We start from the raw sequence: 19,621 nt of genomic DNA on the forward strand, positions 1-19,621 counted from the left end.
TAGAAGCAATATTTGAAGGGATAATGGATGAAAGTTTCTAAAAATAATGAAAGCCATCAAGTCACTAATTTAAGGAGTTTGAATCAAATGAAATTGAATCCATAATTTACGGGGACCTGGGTGAAATAGATAAAGAAGATCAAGAGTACACTTATCATGATGAACACTGAGAAATGTATACAATTGTTGAATCACCTATATTGTAAACCTGAAACTAATGTAACACTGTATGTTAAGTATACTTTGATAGAAAAAATAAAAAATAAAATTTCTTAAAGTAAATTGAAGAAAAGATGTATCTTTCACACAATAAACAAAAGAGCATTAATGAGATAAATTAAAGACCTAAATAAATTAAGAGATATACTATGATTATGAATTGAAGTCTCAATATTAACATGTCAGTTTTTATCATATCAATCTATAAATTCAAAGTAATCTCAAAGTTCTAGTTTTGTGTGTGTGTGTGTGTGTGTGTGTGTGTATGTGCATGTGTAAACTGATAGGCTAATACTAAAACATGTATGGAAATACAATGGGCCAAGATTAAAAAGCAAAGAACAAATGGATGTACTGCTATTGTTACTACTATTGCATATCAAGATGTGTTATATAAATCTATAGTGACAAAGACAATGTGAGAGCAGCACAAATATAGGCAATTATGCCAATCAATGAAACAGAACTGAAGCAAGAAAAAAAAGTATTTGTGGACACCTTTAGGACAAAAGTAGTATACAGAGCAGTTGGAAAGGATGGCCATTTAAATGAATGAAACTTGATTAATTGGATACATATAAGGGGGAAAAAATGGACCTTGACCCCTTACCTCACTGCATACACAAAAATCAAACCAGGTAGGTTATATGAAAGGTAAAACAATAAACCTTCTAGAAAAATGACACGGAGGAATAACTTCCGACCTTCGAATAGGTAAAATGTCTTATGTAGGATTTTAAAAAGCAAGAACATACAGGAAAAAAATATTGATGAAAAGGCATATCTCTTTATCAAAAGTCATCACTAAGTGAAAGAGAAATTGAAATCAGAAGGTGAATATTATTTGTAATACATGTAGTCAATAAAGAACTTGGATCAGAAGAATATGAAAAGTCCTACTCAACAAGAAAAACAAAATTAAAATGTGCCAAAGATTTGGATAAACATTTCACAAAACAGAATCTTCAAATGGCCGATGAAATACGAAAAAGCAGTAAGCTTTAAAATACAGTAAGTGAGAGATGTAATATTTTTCTATCTTGTATAAATTATTAAAATTTTACTTCACTTCTTCAATAATGGCTTTAAATTATTTATGTTTCTGATTCAACTACCATGGTGATAATTGGCAACTAAGTTTTAAAAAAGATTCAATAACGAAAGCTGGATATCTGAATTGCTCATCCGCAATCCATCACATACCCAAAGACAGCCAACGTATGGTCATTGTCACTGTGAGACTCAGAGGACCACATACTTGGAGCAGTGAGCCAGATGTAGGATATCTCTGAAAGCTTTTGAAAAAGAAGGATTGATAACTTTCTGAAGAAATTTTGTTTTTGTGTGTAGGTTTTCTTAATTCTTTTAAATTTTAGTAGTGGTGGTCACTGAAGTAGCGAAGTTATTTATTTAGGTGATGGCAGCCATGTTAGACCAAATGAAGAGAGTAGCAAAGCGTGTACACTTGCATACCCTCACCCACCTCTCCCACTTATGAATATGCACCCATAGTATGACATCCTTGATTTTCTGAAGTGGTTCATAGATTTCATGTCAAATGAGCACATAAACAAAATGGGAAGAATTTTTCATTATGAGATTTTTAACTTCCCTGAGAAACAGGACAAGAGTAGATGATAATATAGTGGACTTATTATGTGCACACTGCCCAGTTTTATGCATAATTCCTAGTTTTATCATTGTCATATTTGTGTCACTTAGAAAATAAAATATTATTGACTCAACTGAATTCTCTCCAAACCCTACTTAAATCTCATTTCTCTTCACCATCCCACTAGGCACACTGCCTCAGAGGTAACCAGCATTACTCAGAGGTTTTTATTCCCATGCATTTATTTATTTTTTTTGCCTGTTTGCATATACATAAACAAGACAATATGGTTTTCGTAATTTTTCAAATTTCTCTTACTATATGTAAGAGAAACAATCAGTTTTCACTTGCTTTTTATACTCAAAAGCATTATGCTTTTTGACATTTATTCATGCTAATACCTGAAGTTCTGGTTGATTTCCACTTCTAAACATCCTGTTGAATTAATACACCATAGTACATAATTTATTTTCCATTATGTGGAATGGAAAATTACTATTTTTTTATTTATTTATTTTTTTACTATTCATGTAATTGCTTATATTTTGTTTTGTTTTAAAACAACCCTGTTAAGAACCTTCAAGTACATGGTTTGTCGTTCGCACTTGTGAGTTTCTCATTCTCATCCCTCCATATTAATACGGGTTTGGTCATGGGGCATACTGAATGCATGGAGCAACTGATATTACTAGATATTTCCACTTTACACTCTCCATAGTAGTGTAAAAACCATTCTGCTGCTTTATAACCTGCAAGCAAGCATTACTGTTAGATATTTTAACTTTTTGCCTGTATGATGGGAGGAAAATGTTATTTCTCTGTTTATTAGTGAGATTAAAGTTCTTTCAATGTTTTAGACTACCCTCGTCTTCTCCATGAACTAACTGTCCATATCCTTTGCCCATTTGTCTACTGGATTGTGTCTTTTCTTATTGATTTGTAGAAGTTCTTTATAACTTCTGTACACTGTTTAATGGTTATATACGTTGCAAATATCTTCTCTGGGTGAATAATTCATCATTTAAGTTTGTTTATTCTTTTGGTGGGCGATTATTCCTTTTAGTGTAGTAAATTTCATCAGTATTTTCTTTTTTTTAATTTTATTTACTTATTTGACAGAGAGAGACACAGCGAGAGAGGGAACACAAGCAGGGGGAGCGGGAGAGGGAGAAGCAGGCCTCCTGCGGAGCAGGGAGCCCAATGCAGGGCTCGATCCCAGGACCCTGGGACCATGACCTGAGCTGAAGGCAGACGCTTAACGACTGAGCCACCTGGCGCCCCTCATCAGTATTTTCTTTAGTGATTTGTGATTTATGCTTTACATGGTCATTCCCTACTAAAAAATATATTAAAATATTTATCCATTTTCTTCTGAAAGTATTAATTCTTTGTTTTACAATTTTAGGGCCTTGAATCCAGCTGAAATTTATTTTTGTGTCGAGTATACGGTAGGGAACTCAATTTTTCTACATCTATATAGCCAGTACCAATTTATTTAAGGGTCTATCCTCCTTCCACTTATCTGTTAAGCTACCTCCTCTGTAAATCAGGTTTCCACAGCAGTGCGATCCTTTATTCAACTTCATTAGTGTGTTTGTTGATCCCTGCTCTTATATCAGTGTCTTAAGTAGAAGAAAAAGAGGTTCTTTGCTGTTCTTTTTATCTCTTGCTCCCTCTCCTATGTTCACCTTCTCTGTCCAATAGGTTTGTGGGTGATGCAACTATTATCCCCCAGCAATGTCACAGTGATGGTCCAGAATTATTACGACCACACAGTGATACTCAGGATATCATAGATCCTATTCTAGGACAGCAGGTGGGAGGTTTAATTCAGTCTCCAGTTGCCGGGCTGTTCTCTGTCTCATTCAGACCTCTAGACCAAAGCTGGCTCTAAGTCCCAGTCCCAGAAAACACCCTCTCACCATTATTATCAATCTTCTGTTTCAAGTGTGAGGTGCAATGCCCCTGAGCTGACTCTGACCCCAAGTCAAAACAGGGGAATACTGAGCCTCTACTCCGCTGCCAAAGCCTGTTTGCACACCTGCCAAACCTCTGGCTTCGGCCCCGCCTACTACTTTGCAGATCGATTCTATTTCCAATCCGCAGATATGTTTATTTTTGAGCTCATCTCTGGTGCTCTGCTTTTTCTTTTTTGCATTATCCCTCATTATTATGCAACTGCAAAAGAAGGGCTGCATCTGAGTATTAGGGACTTTGATACCTTGAATGGAAGTAGCAGAACTGAATTTTTCTAACTTGATTGAGATTGAACTAGCAGATCATGGGAAAATAAATCACCATCATGTGAGGAAGAAGAGCAGTATATTAGAAAGCAAAATAATAATAATGGTAAGAGCGATGACAGTCTATGTTAAGCAGTGTTCCAAGTGTTTTACATGGATAATATGCCTTTTAATTTCATTATATTCTTGTAATATTACTATACTTATGTTCTGGAAGAAGGAGGAGGAGGGAGAGCGAAAAAAGAAAAACAGCAAAAACAACAGAGAGGCTATGTAACTTTCTTGAGGTCACACAACCGGTAAATGGCAGACTTGAACCCAGTGTGTCTAACTCCAGAGCGAGAATCTTAACTATAGCACATGGTACTGCCTCATCCCAGCTTTGCTGCAGGGTAGCTCTGTAGTCCTGGGCATGTCACTTCACCTCTTTGTGACAACAGCTTCTCAATTGTCAAATGAGATGTTGGTGCTAGATGACCTCTAATTTGTTCTTCTGACTTCTAATCGTCTATGATAAAAGGAATTTATAGTTCTGCTTAGTTCCCTATTTTAGAATGCCTTCTGAAATTTGCTTTGGGGAGGGAAATCTTTGAAAATCTCCAAATTTATTTTAAAACAATCTTTAATGAGATATGTAACACATCTGAAAAACACATTTTCATCATTTGAAATGTCCTATAAGAGAAGAGAGAAAGCAAGCTCTGCAGATCAATCATGAGCCTGCAATTATAATACCTGGTGAATGTCAGTTCACTAAGTAAGTAGGAAATGTCTTGAACATAAATATAAAACGAAAGGTATAGTTGTGTGAAAAGACTTGAGTCCTGGTCTTTATTCTGTCTTTAACCCAAACTTAACTTTTCTGGACTCTGGTTTCCTTGTTTTTAAAATCAGATAGTTGGATTTTTGAGGTCCCTTCTAACATCCCATTAGTTCACAAGTCAGAATCTATTACAGAAGTTCAGTGAAGCTATTATTTGAATAGGCTAGAAATATATAAGAAGTAAAAGCTGCTTTTATCCCATGAATGACAAAAATCTCTGGATCAAGTGAGTTTCTTAATTTATCTCTCATAAGGAAAATATGTCTGTGTGAAGAATGTGGGCCCTTTTCAGATTGTCTGAGTTAGTTTCTTTCCAAAGAGTTTCTTAAACTTTCTGGTCCTAATACTACTCATTTGTAAAATGAGGATAATCACAATTCCTACTTATTGTGATAACTGAATGAGAGAAACTTAAACTGCTTATACCTGGAGCATAGTAGGTAATCAGCAAATGTTTGCATTTATTAATGGTAGTGATTGGAAGAATTGAGGGTGTCCAAAGCATCTACGTCATTAAATATCTATTAAAAACATATGTGCCCACCATCACGAATAACTTAGGTGCCTAAAGACAGAAGGGCATTCTCAGAGGGAACTGAAGTGCAATTTCTCTTACACTAAAATCTCATGCTCCATATTAGTATTAGTTTGAAAAAAAGGTTATGATTTAATAGGCATTCAGTACTACTGGATGCTTTCTACGTTAATACAATTAGAAATGGTTCCTGCCTTCAAAGTAACGGATAACATCTAAAACCCATGTACAAATGGGAAAAGAAGATGATATAGCAAATAAGAGACCTTCCTTGGCTTGCAGGTCACACAACATCACACCCTGCAATCAGAATGCATTTGTTAGGAAAGAGATGGTGCAAAGAACTACAATCACGGTTTCTTCAAAACTTCCCGGAACTGTCTAAGCCATGGAGAGGCTGTACAGAGCCTAAGATGTTCTTAACAAAATCTACTTTTCTATCCTTTTGGCTGAAATGGAGAAAATACAATTGAAAGGTAGTAAATGAAGGGACAAACCGAGGGTGAGTAGAAATACTGTAATGGAAGGTTCATTTTATGAACACTTTTATTTTAATGAGTGTATTCTTTAGATTATGGGTAAAATTTTATGTAAATCCAGATCTAACTTCTCATAAAACAGAAAAACGGAAGGACAAGAACCAAAAACAAAACCACTGACTGCCCAAAGCTTCTTGCTCCCACCTGCAATCGGTATATGATATCTATTTTGACTCCTTCTTTGGGTTTTAACAACATAAAATTCCTAACACTTGGCATTTAACTTAAAAAAATTCAAAACAATCATTCAAAGCCATTTTTTTTGACTTGAAGAAACTACAAAATCCTCCTTTTAGTTGATGAGAGCAGGGACCAATTTCAAACAAGTTCAAAAAGAACTGATGCTGGAAACTGCCTTGAAGATACAAATTGCTATATTTATCTTCAAATATACATATCATTAAACTGAAATGGATGTCAATAAACCAGTAAAAAATATTCAAACTATTCAGAGCCTATTATTACAAAACAACAGAAAAACAATTTCCTCCATTCTTTCAACAACACCAACTGGGACCATAATTTTCACATTTGATCTCTATATATGAGATCAAATAATATTTTCCTTTTATTTACAATATTATTCTATTTTCAAAAGACAGTCAGATACTATTATATATGTATAAATGCATTTTAAGCCATAGTCAGCATTTTACTTTAAGGAAAATGTAAGCACGGTGGTTTAAAAAAGAGAAATATTTTGGTAAGATCTGAACTGAAATAAACACAATATGGTATTAAAAAATATTCATAGTATAGTTAAAATTCTAACTAATTCAAAGCTATGTTTAGAACAGTCATTCTTGATAACATCCAGAATCTTCTGGCTCTTTCCACAGAGGTATCGCAGTGCCAAAAAAATATATAATGTTCAGTTATTCATTCTGATTGCAGTTTTTAATGTAATTTGCCCTGTGCATCCCAAGTTCACCTTGTCAGAGAGTACTGCTTCCCCAAGGCTGCCCCAGGGTCCTGTTGACGGATGGCTCTAATTGCAGTCGGCGCTGTAAACAAGGCAGCTACTCCATGCTCCGCGAGCACGCGGAAATAAGCACCAGCATCTGGTGTTCCCACAGGCTTCCCCTACAAGGAGATTCATTTAAAATGTCACTGGGTAAAAGGTCTCATATTTCATTGACAGTTCAATACTTATACATTTAACACAGCGGTATTGATAAAATGGGGTGCTCAACAAATCTTGGTTTTAAAATATCCCCGTTTTCTATCATAAATAAAACAAACCCAATGCCCAGGCTTCAGAGAGGCCATTTGCTCCATTACATCATCCTAAAAGCTTTTCAAGTTGCAATTGTTCCTTTCTTCAGTTTCAAGAGATAAAGGACAGGAAATATATATCACATTCAATTTAATAATATAAAACAGTCTTCCGTTAGCCTAGAAATTAAATACCTTGTTTTGGGTGGTAGACTAAATGACAAATATGATTGCTATGAATTTCTAACTTGAACACTTTTTCATAATTACTTTTAAAAGTAACAATAAGGGGCGCCTGGATGGCTCAGTCGGTTAAGCGGTGGACTCCTGATTTTGGCTCAGGTCATGATCCCAGGGTCATGAGATGGAGCCCCACACTGGGCTCCCTGCTCAATGTGGTCTGCAGGAGGTACCCTTTTTCCCTTTCCCTCTGCCCCTCCCCCAGTTCATACATTCTTTCTAAAAATAAATAAATGAAATCTTAAAAAAATAAGTGACAACAACAATTCTCGAAGTGTTTGGGAAAAGAGAAAAATATGGAATCACAGTGATTTCTGAACAATGAGTTTTTCAATTAAATGCCTCACTCCAAGGAAAGCAACTTCTATGACTTAAAAAAACTTCAGTAAGATATTCCCAAATGTATGTTTTCCCTCAAAATGATATTTTACAAATTCAATGGAAGAAAATCCATGAATAAAAATCTAACAATTTTTATAGAATATGTAATCAAAAGGACACAAAGCATTTTTTATTTATTTTTTTTAGAGAGAGAGAGCGAGCACACCGTGGGGAGGGGGAGGGGAGGGGGGAATCCCAATCAGGCTCCATGCTCAGCGCAGAGCCTCATGTGGGGCTGGATCTAACAACGCTGAGAGATCATGACCTGAACCAAAATCAAGAGGCGGTTGCTTAACCGACTGAGCCATCCAGGAGCCCCCCAAAGCATTTTTTAATAGGTGTTTCTTTGAAATGGAAAATGAACATAGCATACATAAATCAGTGATTCTACAAAAATTCTAAGTGTTGCATAGAATCTATGTTGGCCCAACTATATCCCCTTATTCCTCAATCCATTCTCATCACTGCTACTTTGTCTTTTGATTCTAAAGCAAGGTGCCTGGAAATTTTAATATATATGTATATGTTAAAAAATATATACATATATATTAAAAAATATATATATACATATATATATTTCACAGTCAAATCCTTTTGGAAGGGGTTGGGATAAAAAAAGGAAAACAGGTTTCTGATTTTCGACCATTTCTTGAAGACTTTAAAGTGTTAAAGAACATTAGGAATTCCCAAAAGATAGTTACTATATGTAATCTTTCCTAAACTTCTCTGTCCACAGCCCCTATATGCATATCTCATGGATCTTATACTCTGGAAAACACACTTGGGAAATACTGATAAGGTAAAAAGAGGAAAGAAGTTGCTAGTAGCAAACTGAGAGATCTCCCCCAACAGAGAATAATAAATGAACAGATGATAAGAAGAGGCCGACCACAGCTATTCATGAATTTCCATTCACTATCTACATCTACTTGGATCTTGGATAGGGCATTATTAGTTTGTATTTTCTTTTTTTTTTAATGATAACGCTTATTATTCTTTAATGTAAGTATATTTTCTTTTTTTAAAATATAACCCCTTTCTTATATTCTGTTGCTTTTTCTCTTGCTCTTTTAATACCGAAGTATTTATTGCAACAAGAAATTCATTTTTATTATCACAACTATCCCAAAACACTTGATTTCAATTTATTACATTACCACCTCATACAGGTCAACATGTTAATACAGTATAAAAAGCTGCCAGATATAACCTGGCAACTCATATACATAACTTGACTCACAAATTTTGAAGCCTTGAGCACATCAGTCTAAAATGAACCAGCCAGTATATTCTTTTGAACCAAGTGAGGTAAACATTTGACTTTTACTTTTTCTATCTGTCTTAGGCACTGTTCAGTTCCTGGTGTACTAGATTGTGACTTCGGAAACTTGATCTCACCCACATAAAGATGATTTATTAACTGACCTCATACAATTGACTTTCCCTGTCTATGCTGCCATTTGCTCGCCCACTAAATAAGAATAAATCACTTTTCCAATATTTCTTCGATAAGCTAAAAGCACGGAGATGATATTTTAAAGTAGTTTGACCTCCACTGAAGAAAGATATTTTATAGCCAATTGGAACTGAATTCCACTACAGTTCCAGTGTCATGGGACAAAGATAATATACTCACTAAAGGGTGATATTAGTGTCATAACAAAATGCTATACCATGATTACCTACATAAAGGACATAATTTGATGTATTTTACAATGCCTTCAATTAATTATGTCTAATGATAATGACAGCTTAAAATTAGAAATATTAGTTAAAAACTCTACCATTCTTTTAATAAATAATATAATAATTAGTATTGCAATTCTGACCCACACCAAATACATTTTCATCAATATTCTATTTATTGAGCATAAAAATCATGATAACGTTGCATTCCTATTAGGACACTGAAGGAAGTCATGTATATAATCTCACCTTATTCATTTGTAAGTTAGTTGAGCTCAGTAAGGTTCAGATTTTTGCATTTTATTGTCCATTCCCGCAGAATTATTCGATGCTATGTTTCACTATTTTAGAATTTAGTGACTCAATGGCTTATCTGTTTTATTGACCACTCTTCTCCCCTGCCCTCCTGCACCTACACAAGCTTGTTACATCCCCATACACGCGTGCACGTGCAGGCAATATAATCCCTTTATAGTACTTTTTAAAAAATAACCAATAACACACTAACCACACTGAGTTGCCTGGAGAAAGTGACTCTGATTCCAGAACTTGTATATTCAGTGAGGAACAACAGCCAAACACTACTCAACTGAAGAGGAGGAAGATTCTAAAACTGTGGGGATTTTTAACAAACATGCACACCGAAAGAAGTAATGTGGCTAAAAGGTAGCAATAACTTAAAAACCCTTCAAAACCCCAATCGATGTCATTGCCGTTTGCTTTTATTCCCTTTGCCAAAACTACAGGCTAAAGTGTCCGTTGCTGCCCAGAAACCAAAAGCAAAAAGCAATCCCTACGATGGCAAAGCAGAGATTCTAAGCTTTTTGCTGTTACAAATCATGAAGTTTTAACCCCAGAGATTTATAAACATCAACTGCTAATATTTATAATGTGGTTAACGATGGTACAAAGCAAGAAACCAAGACAGATAAATTCCTGAAGATTAAGCTGCACATATAATTTTCTACCACTTACGACTCAATGTGTTAGTTTTAAGGAATCAGAGATGATAGACTATGAGTTAGAAAACGAGGTGATGTCTCAGCTTCTCACATAATCCCTACCGAGGTTCAGTGTCAGCCCTGGAACGTAGTGAGAGACAGCACCTTACCAAGACAAAGACAAGCTTAAACACTTGAGTTAGATCTTTGAGCAAAAAAAAATTATTCGCTTTATTAATCCTATGATTTCGGTTTATCCAAAGGCTTGGTGTCAAAGCTACTTGTAGTTTCTTGGATTTTGACATAACAATTTCCAAGTTAACTGAGGTTTCTGCCTCTTTTTGTGGCAGGATTAAAAATACATCTGGTCTCTTTGAACACTACTTTTGAGAATATCACCGAAGGCATGTTTGTACTGCAGTTCTCAGGTGAAGACAGCAACATCCCTTATAGACTAGTTCGGAATTTAATTTCGGCAGACAGGTGAGGCAGTGCTGGCTTGTTTATTTTGGAAGTGGGATGAAACTGGCAATAGCATCTGTTGAATCTCTATTACATGCCTTGTGTCTTTACCGAGGGATGAAAGTTTGAACATGCATCATCTAAACTTGAGACTTGTTAAGACATAAGCAGTTCCCCAGGATATAATATTTAGTGAAAGAAAAGTGAAATGCAGAATAGCGTGCCTATCATTTGGACGATGCCATTTGTATGAAAATAAAGGAGGGGGGCATTGCTTGTGTAAGAATGAACTATCAGACACAGAAGACTGCTGACTGCTTCCAAGTCAGAGAAATTGAACAGCGGGGAACAGAGGACAGTGAGATTTGCACTCTTTACCCTTTTGTGAGTTTTGAGTTATGAATCAAATGAGTGTACAGCCTCTTTTATTTTTTATTTATTTTTAAAAGATTTTATTTATTTATTTGAGAGACAGAATGAAAGATAGAGAGCATGAAAGGGAAGAGGGTCAGAGGGAGAAGCAGACTCCCTGCTGAGCAGGGAGCCCGATATGGGACTCGATCCCAGGACCGTGGGATCATGACCTGAGCCGAAGGCAGTCACTTAACCAACTGAGCCACCCAGGCGCCCTACAGCCTCTTTTAAAAATGGACTTTTTCTTCCCTAAAGTTCCTCTCTCAATAACTCACATTATCTTGTTCCAATCTTGAAAACGTTATTGCCACTTAAGGGCTTGTATCCAGAATATAAAAAATATTAAAAAATAAAATAAATAAAAATAAAAATTTTAAAATAAAAATAAATAAATAAAATTTAAAAAAAAAGCCCTATGAGAGAACTGCTCTATGCCTTAAGACCTTCAGATCTAGGATACTATAGCAGATACCCTCTAAAGGAGTAAAAACTTGCTTATAAATACAATTGATAACTAAAAATTTATATCAACTCCCTTCATTGAATATTTGCTAGAGATTTCCCATAATTCCATGGTCCTCACCTGTGGGGATATGTGGCCACCTTGCTTTTTCCCTTATCTTAACCATACCACCATCTAATTTGATTCAATCCCATGAGTGTCAACCCTAAATGTAGATTAGAGTTGTGTGGGATGCTTTATTTTATTTTAAAGATTTTATTTATTTGAGAGAGAGAGCATGAGCAAGGGGAGGGAACGGACAGGGAGGGAGGGAGAAACAGACTTCCAGCTTAGCAGGGAGCCCAACTTAGGGCTCCATCCCAAGACCCTGGGATCATGACCTGAGCCGAAGGCAGACGCTTAACTGAGTAAGCCACCCAGACGCCCCACTTAGAATGCTTTTGAAAGGTTACCAATGTCTGTTCCCTACTCCCAGAGAGTCTGATCCAATTTGCTTTAAATTAGGCCTGGTATTGTTATGTTTCATGTGCCCCCTAAGTAATTCTAATCCGCAGCCAGGGTTGAGAACCAATGCATAGTCCTTAGATATTAGGCATTACCTGAGGCTAGATAATATTACCTGCCTCATATCCTTAGATACTAGGCATTACCTGAGCCTAGGCAATACCACCTGCCTCATTACCTTAGAGGATGAGCCTAGAACTCAACACTAGCCTTTTCCCACCTGCCCAAGTATTAATAAAAAATATACTGATAACTGGAATCTGACTATAGGGGACCATACACTGAGAAAATAATTGGGGAGAATTGCCTCATTCTTTATGTCTTGCTCTATAAACTAGACTCCAGACTGTACATATATATTACGATTTATAGGACATAGCACCCTGAATACAATTATCCTTTCTCCAAAGTCAAAAAGAAAAGCCCCAGGCCAGCCACTCTTCCTGTTTTTTTGCCAGAGACTTCTGAAAGCTAAATTTCAGTTTGAGGGTTTTGTTTGGTTGTATCACTGCTCAAAAGGATTATATCTAATCTTTTAGATGAAGGGTTTCTGACCAGACTTCAGGTCAAGTGTATGAGTATTCTGATTTTTTTTAATGTGCATATATTCATTTTCCTAGGGAGGTAAGTCAATATGATCAGATTCTGAAAAGGAGTCCATAACCAAGGTTTCTAGGCATATGAGAGCCTCCCCAACAGAGGAATCTCTTCAAAGATTTTGTCTGGCTCTGGGAAACAGCTTGGCATCCATATTGGTAAGGAAGAAGTTAAACTGTCACTCTTTGCAGATGACATGACACTATATGTACATATACAGACTCTACCAAAAAACTATTAGAAGTAGCAAATGAATTCAGTAAAGTTGTAGGATACAAAATTAATACCCAGATATCAGTGGCATTTCTCTACATTAATAACGAAGTAGCAGAAAGAGAAATTAAGATAAACACTCCATTTACAATTGCACCAAAAAGAATAAAATACCTAGGGATGAACATAACCAAAGAGGTGAAAGACCTGTACTCCGGAAACCATAAAACACTGGTGAAAGAAATTAAAGATGACATGATACACACTTTTAATATCCTACAATTTTGTCCATTATACTTCAACAAAGCTGAATTAAAAAAAGAGAGAGAAAGAGTGTTAGCCCTTCTGGTTTGGTTCTTCCCCTGCTTTCTCCCAGATTGCTGAGAGTCGACCATATGGGGCCTTGTGATGAGGTTACCCTCCAATGAATTAGCCGTTGCTTCCACCCAGGTCATAAGAGTCCATCTGTTCCACTAAAAAGATGCTTACCTCTGAAAGTGTTAATGCCAAGTAAATGAGGCAGAGCACTGGAATTGATAATTCTGCAGACCCAGTGCTGAGCTAACGAGGGACTCTGACATATTTACCCCTCTCAGCAGTCACAGAGAGCATTTATCACTAGGATAGCTGGTAGCTCATGGCTTCAAGCAGGAGAGCGATTACCTCTGAATTCCTCCACACTGAGGAGCCATCACTGCTATCTGCACTAGAGGGACAAACTCAGGTTTTCTTTACTCAGAGTGAGTAGTTAGACTTTGCTGTAAGCAGAGAAATGAAATGGCCTCTTGCTTTTATTACACTAGCAGATTTCTGCCCAGGAAGTGAAGTGTGGCTATTCTGTATGGACGCTGCAATTCAACCTGGGGGTGTACAAAGCCTGGCTACTCCATATCGTCCAATAATTTACCTAAAATCACCTTCAAACATGCTCATATTTCCCCCACGTTCAAAAACAAAACAAACACACAGACCTTCCTATGGCATTGCTGACTAATGATACCTGATTTGCAAAAACTCTCTTCAGTTGTTGTCTTCCCAGACCTCCTTCGGAAGCAATTGGCACTGCTGATCCCCCCTCTTCTGGAAAACCCCCCTCCGCTTCACGAGACTGTCTTTCCAATCCTCCCACTGTCTCACTGATTTTTCCTTCTCAGTTATTATAGCTTCCCTTTTGTAATCTTTACCTCTGAGTATCTTAATCACCTCAGGGACTTAAATTATTAACTCTTCTACATCCTCAAATTCTGAAAGGTTTTCTGAGTTTCGAAACTTACCTTCCCAATATCATACAAATGTCTGAGGAGCAGCTTTAGAATTGACATTACCAAGACTAAAAATGCTCTTTTCCCCTCCACAAGTAGGAACGACCACAGTTCAGTTGGTAACCACCATTACATTGGTTGTCCTAGCTGAAGACAGCAGAGCTATTTTCAACCTCCTATTGAGCTTTATCTTACGATATCCACCTGACACCCTAATATCCTGCCCTTTCCTTAAAGATCACTGATACACTGGTTCTGGCCACTAGCTGGCGCTACTCAGTAATTTCCCAATTGTTCATCTCTAAATAATGGGTAGAGCGCACTGCTTTTGGAGCCAGAGAACTTTGTTTCAAATTCCAACTCTGTCACTCCTGTACCACTGGTAAAGTTACTTAATGTCTCTGATCTTCAGTTTCTATAGCTGTAAGTAGGGACTCAAAATATTTATCCCATGGGTGTATTGATAGAAATAGTTAAGACCATGCTTAGTAGAGTTCCTATCACCCAACACCCAGTCCACAGTAGCTATTATTATTACTGGTACTGCTTCATCCACAAATCTTTCCCGGTCTACTCTAATCCTAAACTTCCCCTAAGACGCTGGTAGACAGATTTTGAGCCACGGTGGAATCCAAATGACCATTTACCAGCTATGTAACCTAAGTCAGCTTATTTGATTTCTTTGATCCTTATTTAGTTCCATCATCAGAAAATTGCATCAAAGCAGGTGCAAGAATTAAATGTAGAGTATTTACCATAGGCAATGGCTCAATATAACTTCTGAAAAAAGTTTCCTATCTTCTACACGGTGTAAGAAAGTTCTCAGTTAGCCAGTGTTTTGGTTGGTTTCCTTTCTGCCCTTTACTTTCATCTTAATTCTTTGACTATCTTGTCAGTGTGTTCAGGACAAGGAGTGTATCTGATACTTATTCTGTTTCTCTATCAACCCCTAGAAAATACTGAGCTCACAACAGGCACCAATAAATATTGTTGATGGAGCCATGACACTAGCTGCACTTGCTGGCTCCAACATAAAACACAGGCACACAGAGAAAAATAAACTCAGAAAATAAGTATCTTTGAACAATTAGTCATGCGAGAAATCTAAAAGATGCTGGCATCAGCTTTGCCATCTTTTCCGATTGAAAAGATCAAATTATATAGCCTGAATCAGAGTAATAACCATGTCATCATTTTTCTCCTTCGGTACATACATAAAAGTACACTGCTGTTATACTAGATAAAAAAAGAAGAAGAAAGAAGGAAATCATTTTCTATTAGGTAAGAGGGGGAGAAGTCTCTGATGTGTGCTTTTGAGTGTACTAGTTAGCAACATCATGGCTACTAGTCTTGAAGTAACAGATCCCTGTGCTTGAAAGAAGCAAATCTCTGTCCTTAAAAACAAAAATGGATCATCAAATTTGAGAAAACAGGTTAGCATGGGAAATGCAAATTTTTTGCAAAAAGAAGATAACTATACATGCAAGCAACAATTACATTTTTAAAATGAAACCCTGGAGGGGGTAAGAATTCAGAAGGTCCAAGTGTGGAAACTACATCACAGGATGTCTTCATGGAGATAAGAGGTCCAGTGCAGTACAGGAGTAGGTGATATGTGCACTGAAGATACACTGTGGATGATCTGAAGAGTGTTCAGACCAGAAATAATTTGAAAGTAATTAAAGTAGTATCCTCCAATATTCTCAAACGTAAGACTTTCAAACTGGAAAATGTTTTGATCCATGTATATAAAATGATAATAATGATGTCTAAAATATGTGTATGTATTTTACCAATTATATATATATTGTGATATTTCTTTGTAACTTTCAAACTAATTCCATTTATTTTATCTGATTCCTATGCTAATAAAGGAAAAGTGTAGCGTTCATTTTCACACTAATCATTCTATAAAGAAACAATAGATAGGGATACCTAAACTCTTCCTTCAGGAAAAGAGCACTCGGAGAGCTTATCCAGCTGAATATTCGGAAGTCTTCAAAGATATACACAGCTTCTAAAGTAGTAATGATAAAGCCCATCAAAAAATAGAAGCGAAAGATTATACATGTTTGGATAACGGTGAGCCATGAAATGTACTGATTTATTCACACACGAAAGGTTTCACAGCCACTCTTACTTCACTCACCAGTTCTACTCTGAAAGGACAGATACTTGTGGGGACAGATCACTGCATTATTTTCCATATACGCTACTCATTCTTCAAAGTTGATACTAACAGGATCGACACATCCGTGTGTGCTGATTCCTCTGCCTGGCTCTTAGAAGAGAATTAATGGGCTCTAAAGGGAGCTGCCATTAGTGTTCTGAAGACTGCTGCAGAGTTACGAGGACAGACTTTGAAAGAAGAAACATGGAGCCTCTGAAAATTCAAGCGTTACGATGGCTGGATTGCATGGGAATGACTGGTTGGTGTTCATATTGTAGAATTTTATTCTGGTAAAGAATAAACCCACATGTTTGGATAATAACAGTAGCTTATTTATCCTGGCAACTATTCTAAGGGCTTTTCATGGATTAACCAATTTCATGATATATAAGAAAAGTACTATTAATATTGATATTTATAGATGAGAAAACTGAGGTTGAGAGCAGTTAAGTAACTTATCTGAGGCCAAACAATTAATAGGTAGAAGTTTCAGGAATTATTCTCTGGAAGTCTTAACCTGCTGTCCTTCCTCTCAAACGTGAACATTTTTCACTAATTTTGAATGAAACCTTCAGTAAATGCATTTGAAGAGTCCGCATCACTTTCTAGGAAAATAAGTTGAAATGAATTCCAGAATTAAAAAGTTAAAACATATTACCAAATAATATATTTATTCTAGGAAAAAACATAATTGATCTGGGGAAGATTCACAGACGTGCAAAATGGGAAAAACATGTATCAATCTTCTAGTTTTAATAATGAAGAAATGGATTCCCAAAGAGGTTGACTTAATTTACCCAAGGTCATATAGGTAGATACAAGTACAGCAAAACAAATAACACAGATATTCATATTACCAGTCCAGTGACCATACTCTTATATCACAATTCAGAATCTGAAATCCTCTACTTCCTCTAATTTATCATCTGAGAAGGCAGAATATAGTACATATCTTCAAAGTTAATCATTGAATTATTAACAGAGAGCCATCTGTCCTGGTTAATCTAGGGAGCATAAGCAAGAGTTTACTGAAATGGCTTGCTGCTATAAGGTGCACAATTTGTGAAAGGCAGACAAATGTAAAATGAGAGCAAGCTTTCATTCCTGAGGACTTCCAAAGAGACTGTTATTACATAAAAATGACAATTGCCATATCAAGATCAAGTACACCAACTAGTTTATGACTTAAAGCTAAACTGAAGGTGACCAGTAATTAACATTCCATCCTAGGTAATAACTTAGCCAAAGAACAGTAAGCAGCTTTCTTTTTTTTTATTTAAGGTAAAACCTATTTTAGTATATTTTGTATATTTTTATTTACAGTTTTATATAATTTTTCTCAGATTTATTAAAGTATAATTGACAAAAATTTAAATAAAAATTATTTAAAATGTACAACTTGATGTTTTGATACATGTATATACATTGTGAAATAATAACCACAATCAAGCTAATTAATATACTTATTTCACATAGTTAAGATTTTCTTTTTCTTGTGTGTGTGTGTGTGTGTGTGTGTGTGTGGTGAGAACACTTGCAATCTATCATCTTTGCAAATTTGAAGCGTACAATAAAATATTTTAAACTATAGTCGTGTTGCTATACTTTGGATTTCCAGAACTTACTCATCTTGAATAACTGAAACTTTGTACACCTTGATCAACATCTTTCCACCCAACAGCAAAGAAACATACACTCTTCTCAAGGGCACTGAAAACATTCTCCAGCATAGATCACATGTTAGGCCACAGAACAAGTCTTAACAAATTTAAGAAAATAGAAATCATTCCAAGGATCTTTTCTGACCACAATGGAATGAAACTACAAATCAATAATAGTAAGAAAACAGTAAAATTCATAAATATGTGGAAACAACACACTCTTGAACAACCATTGGGTCAATAATGAAATCAAAAAGAATTTTAGAAGTATCTCAAGACAAATAAAAATGAAAACACAACATACCAAAACTTAGGGGATGCAGCAAAAGGGATACTAAGAGGTTAAGTTTATAACAATAAACCCTGACATTAAAAAAAGAGAGAAAGATCTCAAATAAATGAACTAATTTTACATCTCAAGGAACTAGATAAAGAACAAATAAGACCAAAGTTAGCAGAAACAAGGAAATAATAAAGACTAGAGTAGAAATAAATCACACAGAGAATAAAAACAATAGAAAAAAAAAACTAAGAGCTGTTTGAGAAGATAAAATTGATCAATCTTTAGGTGTACTGAGAAGACTCAAATAAATTAAATCAGAAAGGGCAGACAATGTAATGGACGCTTCAGAAATAAAAAGGCTCATGAAGGACTATAATGGGGAGATGTTTTTCAAGTAAGTTGATTTCTTGCTTAGCCACATTGTTGCCATTATATAAGCCTGGGTTCCACTGTATTATATAATTGAAATGTGTGCCCAAGGTACACACTGCACATTGGTACCCAAGCAAAGATAAGGAGAAAGAGGGCCCGGCCAGATTTCTTTACCTTGAGAAAAAATGTTGGGTTTTGATTCTGCAGATAACAGGCTTTTTGTAAAAGGGGACAAATACAAAACAGAAGAAAGAAGCCAAAAAGCATGTCTGAGTATAACCATCATTTATCAACACATACATGGGTCTATGCATACATACCAGGTTGCTAAATTTGTTTCTACCTTGAAGTCCCTAGATTAAAGTATTGTTTGTTTCATTTCTCCTCTGACCACCCTGTATACCAAATATGTCTTGGTCTGTATGTTGTTGGGGTTAGGTCTGTTGGAATCAGTGCTCCATTAATAAAGTAAATTTCTGAGGGCGCCTGGGTGGCTCAGTTGGTTAAGCGACTGCCTTCGGCTCAGGTCATGATCCTGGAGTCCCAGGATCGAGTCCCACATCGGGCTCCCTGCTCGGCAGGGAGTCTGCTTCTCCCTCTGAACCTATCCCCTCTGATGTGCTCTCTCTCTCTCATTCTCTCTCTCAAATAAATAAATAAAATCTTTAAAAAAAAAAAAAAGTAAATTTCTGAAAAGGCACTGTTTATTTTCTTCCTCTCAAAAATAAGGACTGAATTGTTCAGAACTGGTTTGCATATTTTAACTGGTCAGTCTAAATTGGCTTC

At 36.1% G+C, this 19,621-nt stretch overlaps 1 protein-coding gene across 1 annotated transcript in view; it reads right to left on the minus strand.

Annotated features, from left to right (window-relative positions):
• Positions 1-19,621, minus strand: part of ACSS3 (acyl-CoA synthetase short chain family member 3) — a 145,074-nt gene that overhangs the window by 52,938 nt on the left and 72,515 nt on the right. Inside the window, exon 8 of the mRNA XM_027592708.2 lies at positions 6,903-7,054. Coding sequence (XP_027448509.1) covers positions 6,903-7,054 — 152 coding nt within the window. The remainder of the gene's footprint in view (positions 1-6,902; positions 7,055-19,621) is intronic.

This window comes from Zalophus californianus, chromosome 9 (assembly GCF_009762305.2).
Source record: "Zalophus californianus isolate mZalCal1 chromosome 9, mZalCal1.pri.v2, whole genome shotgun sequence".
Classification (NCBI taxonomy): domain Eukaryota; kingdom Metazoa; phylum Chordata; class Mammalia; order Carnivora; family Otariidae; genus Zalophus; species Zalophus californianus.